At 42.8% G+C, this 12571-nt stretch overlaps 1 protein-coding gene across 1 annotated transcript in view; it reads right to left on the reverse strand.

Annotated features, from left to right (window-relative positions):
* The window catches only part of LOC133537411 (glycerophosphodiester phosphodiesterase domain-containing protein 5-like), a 69269-nt gene that overhangs the window by 11087 nt on the left and 45611 nt on the right, over window positions 1-12571 (reverse strand). Inside the window, exons 5-13 of the mRNA XM_061878418.1 lie at window positions 5853-5900; window positions 5671-5776; window positions 5426-5529; window positions 5174-5267; window positions 5017-5076; window positions 4815-4913; window positions 4624-4717; window positions 363-508; window positions 199-281 (exon numbers count right to left, since the gene is read on the reverse strand). Coding sequence (XP_061734402.1) covers window positions 199-281; window positions 363-508; window positions 4624-4717; window positions 4815-4913; window positions 5017-5076; window positions 5174-5267; window positions 5426-5529; window positions 5671-5776; window positions 5853-5900 — 834 coding nt within the window. The remainder of the gene's footprint in view (window positions 1-198; window positions 282-362; window positions 509-4623; window positions 4718-4814; window positions 4914-5016; window positions 5077-5173; window positions 5268-5425; window positions 5530-5670; window positions 5777-5852; window positions 5901-12571) is intronic.

Raw genomic sequence — 12571 nt, forward strand, 5'->3', positions numbered from 1 at the left:
AACTGGATTAACAGGGTAGTAATCACTTTAGCACTGTGGATAGCACGCTAACATTAAGGCTCAATGCATCCGTTCAGTCAATACTGACTGCTTTGCTGTTAATTTTAGCTGCTTAATGACATGTCCTGCTGATCCAAATTGTACCCAATAATAAACATTGCACCATGATGGAAGAGAAACACACACATTGAGGACTACCTGATGGTAACATCAGTCTCTAGTCCGTCTCCTCCAGCTTCCACCGCCTTCTCAAAAGACATCAGCGTGTTCTCTGGAGCCAGCTGCACATGATGTACCAATGGAAGCATATTGAACATTGATACATGGACGTGCACCGTTGCCTCACTCTTGTCAGGTCTTACCATCGGTGCTCCTCGGTGACCAATGAGCATTGGGGCGGCTCCCAGCGTTCCTGAGTCTTTAATGCAGGGAGAGTACATTCCTAGAGGGACCAGGTAGAGGGAGAAAAGCCCGGACAGGTAGACACCCAGAACTGCCACCTGACGCGCTGTTGCCAACAAAAACATACAAAGTTGCTTGCATATATGACGTATACCAACTGATTGAGATGTAACAGTATTGTAAATATTGCAATATTTTGGTTGAAAAATGCCAGCATTATTCTTCTCTGTTTAGAGAAAGATGATTTTCTCAGGAGGGTGTGAAACCACTACATAACTGGGCATGTGTTTATCAGCCAACTGACCAATTTCTTGTTCACAGTTGTTAGACCACGCGTCCCATTATGGTGGCGATACATGAGGCAGGGTGTTATCACGTGGTCTGCAGTCTGCTCCTCTACACCACACTCACAGTCCGCAGTGGAAGTCTTATTCTAATTGTGCAATTTTGGGCGGAAGACGCCAACGACCGTTCGAAGGCTGTTAAGCCTGGCCAAAGCGGGCCTGGGAAAACATACTCCCGTTGGTGATATGCTGACCTCTGGGCTGATAGCATGGAGTCTGGAAGACTTTTCTTGCCAATCAACATTCCATTTGTAATCCGCCCAATTTGCTACATTGGACCTTTAATGGTTAAGGTTGTTTAGCAATTCAAGCGCAGCAGAATCTTGATTTAAGTTGCCTATGTCCTCTTAAAACGAGGAGACAGGAGTCGATCATGCAGAAGATGCATAGGCTCCAGAGCTCGGTATGCTAGAGACAGTGTGGCTCTCTTACGATGAAGTTCAGATAGTTGGATACCCGCTAGTACAAATTGTCCATTGGTGCGGGACACTGGCACACAAGTCACTCAGCGAAAATGTTAATTGGCTTATCTACGAGACGAGTGTAAGCACTACCCCACCAAGCAGGTGTGCAGTACTCGGCGGCATAGTGGACCAAAGCAAGGGTGGAAGTGCGAAGTGTCATACCGCCAGCCCCACGGCTTGGCCCAGCCAGTCGCCTCAGAAGCCCAACGCATGTTAGCGTTTTGTGCAGTGACTCCAGGTGTCGGCGAAATGTGAGTGCCCTGTCCAACTTAATGCTGAGGTATGTTGGTTCGGCAGAAAAAGCTGTGACAGCTCACATGATGCCTCCCTGTTGCACAGGTGGAAGGCTGCTGTCAGTTTTGGTTATACTGATTTTCAACTTCAATTTCTGGTAATAAGTAAATAAAGTAGCCGTGTCCTGGTTAAGAGAACCCTCTAATGCCTGACAATTTCTTGTAGAATTAATATTTGCCAAGTCAAATTTTTCAGCCATTGTTGCTAGCAGATCGTGGAAATAGATGTTGAATAAGAGGTGGGCCAGGACTGATCCCTGTGGGACGCCATTTCTCAGGCGTCGCAACCAGCTTTTTGGGTCATCACCGGTGGTGAGGGTAAAACTGCGGTTTCGAACGAGCTCTTTGATCAAACAAACTATGTGCCTGTCTGGCAGTAGGTGCGAAAGCTTGCCGGTAAGGCCATGGAGCCATACAGTATCATAGGCTGCTGAGAGATCAATAAACACAACACCTGCCTTTTTCTTGGCTGAGAAGCTGTCCTCATTTTCTTGAGTCAGGAGAGTAACTTGGTCAATGGTTGGTCTTCCACATTGAAATATAGTTTGTTCCAGAGGAAGCAGGGTATCAATAATAAATTTGGCACGTGCGCAGGTTAACCTCTTGAAGATCTTGAGGGGGATAAACAAAATTGGAGATGGGTCTAAATTTCTTTGGATGATGTGGTGGCTTAATCAGTTTTGGGATGGCGACCGGTAATGGTCTTGTCCAAATTTTTGCAAGCTTCAGTGTGCGCATGCAGGAAGAAAATAACTTGTTTAGCCAGGACTTTAGGGTAGCTGCGGAACGGATTAAAAGCTCTGGGCAAATTGAGTCAGGGCCCGGACCTTTTTTAGACTTCAGCAGATGGAAGGGCACTGGCAACCTCCTCTGGAGTAAAGTCTACAGAGATTGTCTGGCCAGGGGTCTAGGAATCCTCCAGAGATCAGTCACCTCCTTGTACACAAGTCTGGCTGATTCTGGCATAGACGATGCGATTGTCTGGACCTGCCTACGCAAAGTCAATAGTCTTGACAGCCTCTAACCAATGCTCGTTTTGCTTTTCTTTAAGCCGATCATGCCGTGGTTGATACTTTGCCCTGCGGTGCTTGGACAAAAGCCTGGTTGAGGTACTCGCAGTCCGCATCCCAGTATGGTCTGTAATTTTTTCTACAACAGCGTTGGATTGATTCTTTTGCTGCTGTAAACAAGGTGGAACAAAAGTCCTGGTATGCCTCATCAACACAGCTAGTTTCAAGAGATGGGAGATACTGCGCAAGCTTGTTTGTGATGAGGTCATACAGTTCTTATTGGCCTTGTGAAAGTTCCAATGCTTATACGGCTTGCTTGGTACTAGGACCAACGTTCTTGAGTCCGTAATGAGTGACAATTGATGTTAGGATTTTGGAAACTTTTTCTAAAGCACATCTGCCCAAGTGACAGCAGTTTTGACCAGTGCTCGCAAGAGCCAAGTCCAGATTGGTTACAGGGTTCTAACGACCAGAGAAGAGGGTGGGAGCATCCTTGGGTTTATGTAATAAAAGAAGGGTGCTCTTGGTTGCCCAGTCAACCAAGCATTCTCCATCTGGACTGGTGGAATTGTAATCCCAACCTGTATGATGGCAGTTGAAGTTACCTGCATAAAGATTGATTGATGTTACTTGCGTAGCCGGTGGCTTGTAAACATAAATATTTTTTACACTATCAATGTCCACACAAAACCACTCAATTGCGTATTCACTGGGAGATGATCTGCACGGGTCCAATTTAGCTTTTTGTGGACAAACACAGCAAGGTTATGCGTCCTGCTCAGGACCGATTAAGGCTAGAGTGAAATTTGGTATCACGAGCTGGTCTGCATTTGTGCAAAGAGTTTCCTGAAGGAGAATAACGAGAGCCTTGTGCCTGGTGGCCAATTGGCTGATAACATAGATCTTGGCTGACCCTCAATGCTAAGCTGCAATATGTTGGCCAATGCTGGCCTGCAGACAACAACTTTTGGTTTATCACCTCTCTGCTTCCGTGGCCAAGGATCTATTCTATTACTAACCCAAAAGCACCTACAATGTTTCATCTTTAGCCTTGAGTTATGTGCAGAAAATCCAGTTACCAGGGCTCGCCAACGCGGAGGCAGATGAAGTGAGCTCCAATAATGGCATAGTATTTGATGATATCAAACGAGAAATTGGAGTAGTCCTGTCAATGTAGTTTATTTAAAGCACTATTAAAATGGGCTGGTCTGAGAAGTAAAATACATTTCCCATGATCCCTTGCGCTGCCCGGCAAGCAGAGCAATGAACCTCCTGCAAAATTTAGCATGGCAGGTTTTGGTTTTACAATGAACACAAAAACGATAGAGGAGAAAACATGATGTTGGAGTCTCTCGTTGGTCTGTTGAATGAGCAGACAAGCAGTTATTTCATTTAACATAAATACTCATCTAAGAGCGCGGACATGCGAAACAACGAGAATATGAGTGATATGAGAAGCCACTTGATGAACAATCACCCAAAAAATGTTCTTAATGTGAAACCAAGAAGTCAGTGAGGTCACACATCAACTTGTGAGTTATTTACATCAACATTTAATTATATTAGTTAAAATATTTATTAGTTAGTTATGTAAAATTGTCGGTTAACCTTCTGAGAATCAGCATTCTCCTAACATATGTATAAATGGCCACTGCAGAAGACGATGCTTCTCAGGAAGTTACATTTTGAAAGACACTTAACTGAACATTATTGTTTTGCATTTGGAAATACATTCAACTAAAGTTAATAGAAACACTTTATGTTCTTGCATTATTCTTTGCACTTAAAATACTTGTCGTAATAAATATGATTAGAACATATGACCATTATGTTTGTGTTTATTTACAGTAAACATTCCTGACACTTCATTTTACACACTATAATATTTTTACCAAGCTTTTATTTTTTTTCACAACATCACCATAACATTGTACCTTGGCCTCAATACCGTGGCCTTAATACCGTGAGAATATCATACAATGAGATTTTGATATCGTTACATCCCTTTTGAATGACAAATCTTTTTCCCCCACATTTCTGAAGAACTACTGTTGACATATGAAAGCCTTGCATGGCTACAGCGTAACAAAGGTTACCATAGATTAGTTACCTCTGTTGTTCATGCGGAAGAAGTGCAAAGCTATCGGCCAGGAGATGATGGCCATCAGTGAAACTGCAGCTACATGTAGGACAGGTGCTGTAACCTTCAAAAGGAGCAGGGAGCACAACCAGACACATGAGAGAAAGGCGAGGGATGGCCTGTCATGTCAGTTTATTATCAATATGTTTATTTTAGCAAACCTGCAGGGAAAGAAGGAGAGTTGTCCATTCTTTGCTCCAGAGGTCAGACAAGATGGCCGTGGCAATTGCAGAGAACACCAACGTCACTATGATACCAGTCTGACACAAAATAGGGCAACAAAGCAAGCGTTAATTAGACTGTCAACAAGTAAACATGGACAGATAATGTATGACTAATGAGTTCTTCATTAAGGGTTTGTACCTTGTGGCTCCAGTGAAGGTATAACCTTTGACCCTCTGACAACAGACACACAGCCAACACCTGTCACAGTGTCAATGGTTATTTTACAATCTTTGAAAAGGCAGAATGGGCAGAAGAGTAAGTTAATGTTTATGTGCAGTGAATGTACAGTGCATACCAGTAATAGTGCAATGTATGTGAAGAGTGCAGCAGCCACAACCAGCAAGACTAAAGACCAGGGGAACCAGAAGCCCAAAGTGCCAAAGTTGAACCTAAGGAAGCCCAAGGTCTACCAATTAAAACCTCTCGCGTTCCTAATTAGTGAATCAATTAAATCAAACGGCATGCATTATATGGTAAAAAGTAGGGATTCTACATAAATATTTAAATCATTCCACATGCTGTGAGTGTTGTGAATATGATGACCCACCAGTCAAAGTCATTGTAGTCATTTTGAGCTTCAATCCAGAAATAAAGAAACACTAGAGACAAAAAAAAGGTGAGGATCAGGAGGCCAAAGCTCCCACACTCCACCTGTAACACATGCACACACAATGTATCACTTATTGCATATTGGTGATGTTTTTTCTCATGTAGAATTAATCAATACTCGAACATTCAAACTTCCAAAGTGACATTACAGAGCCTACAGCTTGCAGATAATTCTGTGTATACCTTGCTGCAGCAGCACTCTCCCGGCTGGGCCCGAGCTCTCTGATATCGTCTCCATTGGCAACCATAAAGGCCAGCCAGACAGGAAACGAAGGGCTGGTGTTCATACCTGCAAACAGTCAGTAAAAATATCAAGTGAGTCACTGCACAACCACAAGGTATCAACCAAGTTTGGCATCATTTACCTTTGCAGCAGCTGCCGCCGCACAACCTTTAATTTCCCCAGCTTCAGTCTGGTCCCAGACAGTCCTCAATCGCAGCCCAGCATCATAGAGACACAACAGATGAAAAAGAGGGCACACAAAGGATAGGATAAAGGCACAGGACACTTGCGCCACACGATTTCCAACTGTAAAGAGAGTAAAAAAAGTTTTAAAAAAAAGATTAATACTGAATGTGTTTTACTCATTGATTACGTGATTGATCAATTTAAGCAGCATCGTGTGGATGTAATCATGTGTGGATGATATCAATAACTCTATACAAAAACAACGAGATAGGCTCCAGCACCCCCCGCAACCCAATCATGGCACCCACCTATTCCCAATTAGCCTGCACACCTGTGGGATGTTCCAAATAAGTGTTTGATGAGAATTTCTCAACTTTATCAGTATTTATTGCCACCTTTCCTAACTTCTTTGTAATGTGTTGCTGGCATCAAATTCTTAAGTTAAGGATTATTTGCAAAAAAAAAATGTTTATCAGTTTGAACATCAAATATGTTGTCTTTGTACCATATTCAACTGAATATAGGTTGAAAATGATTTGCAAATCATTGTATTCCGTTTACATTTACATCTAAAACAACTCCCCAACTCATATGGAAACGGGGTTTGTCGAACGACCGTTAAATTGAAAGCTTGGCCTTCCGGCTCAGCTCCTTCTTCACCACAACGGATCGATACAGCGTCCGCATTACTGAAGACGCCGCACCAATCCGCCTGTCGATCTCACAATCCACTCTTCCCTCACTTGTGAACAAGACTCCGAGGAATTTGAACTCTTCCACTTGGGGCAAGATCTTCTCCCCAACCTGGAGATGGCACTCCACCTTTTCCAGGGCATGAACCATGGACTCGGACTCGGAGGTGCTGATTCTCATCCCAGTCGCTTCACACACGGCTGCAAACCGATCCAATGAGAGCTGAAGATCCTGGCCAGTTGAAGACATCAGGACAACATCATCTGCAAAAAGCAGAGACCTAACACTGCAGCCACCAAACCGGATACCCTCAACGCCCTGACTGCGCCTAGAAATTCTGTCCATAAAAGTTATGAACAGAATCAGTGACAAAAGGCAGCCCTGGCGGAGTCCAACCCTCACTGGAAACGGGTCCGACTTACTGCCGGCAATGCGGACCAACCTCTGACACTGATCACACAGGGAGCGGACCGCCACAATCAGACAGTCCGATACCCCATACTCTCTGAGCACTCCCCAAAGGACTTCCCGAGGGACACGGTCGAAAGCCTTCTCCAAGTCCACAAAGCACATGTAGACTGGTTGGGCAAACTCCCATGCACCCTCAAGGACCCTGCCGAGAGTATAGAGCTGGTCTACCATTCCATGACCAGGACGAAAACCACACTTCCTCCTGGATCCGAGGTTCGACTATTCGGCGTAGCCTCCTCTCCAGTACACTTGAATAGACCTTACCGGGAAGGCTGAGGAGTGTGTTCCCACGATAGTTGGAACACACCCTACGGTTCCCCTTCTTAAAGAGAGGAACCACCACCCCGGTCTGCCAATCCAGGGGTACTGCCCCCGATGCCCACCCGGTGTTGCAGAGTCTTGTCAACCAAGACAGCCCAACAGCATACAGAGCCTTAAGGAACTTAATACTGTCCATCTGTTTAAATTTTCCACATCGCTCCATCTCTCTCTCAGCTAATTGTATTAGGGCATGTCTTTGTCTACTTGTCAATCTCACCATATCACTTCAGCAGCTTGACATGAGTCTACAATAAAACTCAAATAGGTTGTTGGACCAGTCATTAATTTGTTTTTAATCGACCACGATTAGCAACCATAACATTGACACAATTTGGAATAAGCGTCTACTGCTCTGAGATGAATAACACCTTTGTCGTAAGTACATGGTCTACGATATTCAAAGACATTGGATAACACAGTCATCTGTATTCTTCTAATTTATTGGATTGTTATGCCTAATTCATAAAAAACAAAGAATACGGCATAACACAAGGGCATAGTACAAGTACATTCATTTGATTCAAATGCTGTTGTGGTCACACAAGCAGGAGACAGGACACATTACACAATGCTCCTCTTTGTGCGGACCAATCAGCTGTCAAAGTGGACACTCGTCACACTACACAAAGTGTCCAGCCATCGATTAGCTATACATCATTTCATCACATGGCTCACACTCGTGAAACAAGTACAATATAACACACATAATGTCACTCTAAAATTGGTACACTTTCTAATGAGCTGCAGCCAAAAGTCTGTCTTTAAAATAATGTTGACACTGGTTATGCTTTTGATCACTCTCATTATGCAACAGCTTAACAAAAGTCAACATGGAAGAAAAAAAAATAACACATTAAATAAAGTCATTTGACATATTCAGAATATTTTACTAACTAACTTGTTCTCACTGACATGTTTGGTCAGCATATAATACAAACAGACACAGACATAATAATGCACGTCTGGGGTGTCCAAAGTGCAGCCCGGAGGACCATTTTTATCCCACATCTTGTTTTTTATTAGCTCTGGGGTTGCTAGCGGGGAGGAGGCAGGCGACAGTGAGGGTGCGCACAAGCGTGGCTGCCGTGCAACAGGTTGACGGGAATTGACGTAAGTTTCGCGCACTGCGTTGCTTTCTGTCAACTTGTTTTTGCGGTCAATGGCTACTACTTGAGCCCAAAAAATGATCGGAATAAGAATAACAATCAAAGCGGTGCTGCGGATTACCATTTGTGTTAATGTTTTTCAGAATTCACCAATATAAACATTATTCAATGCTTAGCTAAAACATTTTAATATTCACAGTATTTACATCTGAACTTACCTTAGAACCAAATGTAGATGTTACAGACCAGTTTGTCTCTACTTGGTCTTTTCTGTCATCTATTGAATTAACCTAAAAACACACAATGAATTTGGATGACTTCTTTTTGTTTCATAGTGGGACACTCAACGTTTAAGGTGAATTACTGCCACCTACTGTAATGGACTGTAAAACTAAGTTTACTCCCTTGTCCTTCCCTCACATACTTCAATCATCAATCAATCAATGTTTACTTATATAGCCCTAAATCACGAGTGACTCAAAGGGCTGCACAAACCACAACAAAAACCACAACGACATTCTCAGTAGAGCCCACATAAGGGCAAGGAAAACTCACCTCCGTGGGACGTCAGTGACAGTGACAATGATGACTATGAGAAATCTTGGAGAGGGCCGCATTATGTGGGCAACCCCCCCAGGGGATCGAAAGCAATGGATGTCGAGCGGGTCTAACATGATACTGTGAAAGATCAATCAATAGTGGATCCAACACAACCGTGAGAGTCAAGTCCAATGTGGATCCAACACAACCGTGAGAGTCCAGTCCAATGTGGATCCAACACAGTAGCGAGAGTCCCGTCCATAGTGGAGCCAGCAGGAAACCATTCCAAGCAGAGGCGGATCAGCAGCGCAGAGACGTCCCGACATGACACACAGGCGAGCGGTCCATCCTGGGTCCCGACTCTAAACAGCCAGTACTTCATCCATGGCTACCGGACCGGACCCCCTCCACAAGGGAGAGGGGGACAGAGGAGAAAACGAAAAGAAATGGCAGAGCAACTGGTCTAAAAAGGGGGTCTATTTTAAAGGCTAGCGTATACAAATGAGTTTTAAGGTGAGACTTAAAATGCTTCTACTGAGGTAGCATCACAAACTGTTACCGGGAGGGCATTCCAGAGTACTGGAGCCCGAACGGAAAACGCTCTATACACCGCAGACTTTTTTTGGGCTCTGGGAATCACTAATAAGCCAGAGTCCTTTGAACGCAGTTTTCTTACTGGGACATATGGTACAATACAATCGGCAAGATAGGCTGGAACTAGGCCGTGTAGTATTTTATACGTAAGTAGTAAAACCTTAAAGTCACATCTTAAGTGCACAAGAAGCCAATGCAGGTGAGCCAGTATAAGCATAATATGTTCAAACTTTCTTGTTCTTGTCAAAAGTCTAGCAGCCGCATTTGGTACCAGCTGTAATCGTTTAATGCTAGACATGGGGAGACACGAAAATAATACGTTACAGTAATCGAGACAAGACGTGACAAACGCATGAATAATGATCTCAGCGTCGTTAGTAAACAAAATGGAGCGAATTTTAGCGATATTATGGAGATGAAAGAAGGCCGATTTAGTAACGCTTTTAATGTGTGACTCAAAGGAGAGTTGGGTCGAAGATAATACCCAGATTCTTTACCGAGTCGCCTTATTTAATTGTTTGGTTGTCAAATGTTAAAGTTGTATTATTAAATAAAGGTCGGTGTCTAGCAGGGCCGCTAATCAGCATTTTCATTTTTTTGACAACCAAAAAAATGAATGTTAATGTTGCGGCGGCTATAGCAGTTATTATTATTATTAGCCTGCTGAACATGAGTTTGAACTTCGAATTTTATAAGGTAATGATACTCCCATATACATAAGTAGATGGGAGTATTATAACTTTGGAAACGGTGATACCACTGACAAGCACTGGGTTCATTTATTATTTGTGTAAGACCACAGCTATCAATTATAGTCTGGAGCGCCACGCACGGTGGGTCCGATGGGGTATTTATATGGATATTAAAGTCCCCATTATAATTATATCAGCAACGGACTCTGATAATTCACTGATAAAGTCCCAATAGGGCCCTAATAACACATGAAAACAAGAGGGAAAAACAAAAGCATGACACAAGAGCACAGAGCTCCTGCCAACAGTAGCCACTACAGCAGCGCCATCTTGGAAAATAAAAAAATAAAAAAAATGACAATGTGTAAGGACAAACAAGCCATCCAAACAATACCCAGTTTGTTGACAAGAACATACTAGCATGGAAACACATTCAATCTATTTATGAAGCAGAGGTAACACAAACCAGTGAAAGATTCGAAAGAGCTGCTGTCAGAGCCGACAAACTGCTGCTGTTAGCCTGCTACCCTAACGAAAAAACCTCATGCTAAAATGAGCGTGGACTCACTGACGTCACACATCACTAGGTAACAGGAAAACACACAGTGCTCTCATATGAAACTTCTCAACTACATTGTGCAAGATATTTGAAGTAGCTGTTTTTTTAAGTAACGCATTAATTACTTTTCCTAGTAATTATTTACATCTATTAAAGAGATATTCCATTAGAAATTCAATTATTTTTGGGGGAAAGTAACGAGTAATTAGAATGAATTATTAACTAGCATTTTTCAAAACACTAGCCTAAAACTGTGCCAGCGACAGTGCTAGCACAGTTTAGGGATGTTCTCCGTGTTTAAGTGAACGTTACAGTAGACCTTATAAAGACATAGTGTTTACATGTTTTAGTGCACATCTGTACGTTGTTTAAGAATGAATAATGAAATTGTGATATTTAAGACATTTCATATTGTTAAGTTAAAAGTTAAAGTACAAATGATTGTCACACACACACTAAATGTGGTGAAATTTGTCCTCTGCATTTGACACTTACTAATAGTTAGTAATTGTTTTCTGTGCTACTATTTTGTTTCATTTGGTAGCACAGGTGCTACTCGTTAAAAAGCTCAGTGTGCAACCCTGTACTGTGTTCTGTATTGCATATAGGTGTCTTCCTGTTGTATGACCAGTGTAATTGACACGCTTCTAAAAGATTTCCTTTAATCAATGATTTTTTTCTCCGCCTTACAGAGAGTTACCTCTCTGTTAGTATCTGCTTTGACAGCTGATCTGCCAATTAATTGCCCTTTATGCCTCTGTGAGATGGAACTCATAGGAACCTTACGCTGGTATTCATCCTCTCAAGCCTGAACAAAAATTCCTATATTTCAATTAACTACATCTTGAATAGTGCTCAACATCAGCAAGAGTACACATATTACCAACGAGAATCTGTATGCTGGAATACCCAGGGTGAGCGACAAAATAGCAGCTAGGAGAATGAGACTAGAAGGACACTGCCAAACACACCAGGAGCCGCCAGCCAGCAAAATTGTACTGTGGGAGGCAACACATGGGCACCGGTCATGAGGACGTCCCACTGTAACATATGTGGACGTACTTGAAAATGATGCAGGAGCACAAAGCACCAACGAGCTGGCCAGATGTATGGACAACCGGGATGACTGGAGACAACGATGGAAGGCTCGTCTGAGGACGACCCAGAGAGAATAGATATTAAAGGCCTACTGAAATGAGATTTTCTTATTTAAACGGTAATAGCAGGTCCATTATATTTATCATACTTGATCATTTCACGACATTGTTATATTTTTGCTGAAAGGATTTAGTAGAGAACATCGACGATAAAGTTTGAAACTTTTGGTCGCTAATAGAAAAGAGCTGAGATAGGCGCCAGCGCCCCCCGCGACCCCAAAAGGGAATAAGCGGTAGAAAATGGATGAATGGATGCCTTTACCGGAAGTATGTGCGCGTGACGTCACGAGTTGCAGGGCTCCACACATATTCACATTGTTTTTAATGGGAGCCACCATCAGTAAGAGCAATTCGGACCGAGAAAGCGACAATTTCCCCATTAAATTGAGCGAGGATGAAAGATTTGTGAATTAGGATATTGATAGTGAAGGACTAGAAGAAAAGAAAAAAAAAAGCGACGGCTCCGGGTGGCGGCAGTGTGAGCGTTTCAGATGTAATTAGACACATTTACTAGGATAATTCTGGAAGATCCCTTATCTGCT

This window comes from Nerophis ophidion, linkage group LG18 (assembly GCF_033978795.1).
Source record: "Nerophis ophidion isolate RoL-2023_Sa linkage group LG18, RoL_Noph_v1.0, whole genome shotgun sequence".
NCBI lineage: Eukaryota > Metazoa > Chordata > Actinopteri > Syngnathiformes > Syngnathidae > Nerophis > Nerophis ophidion.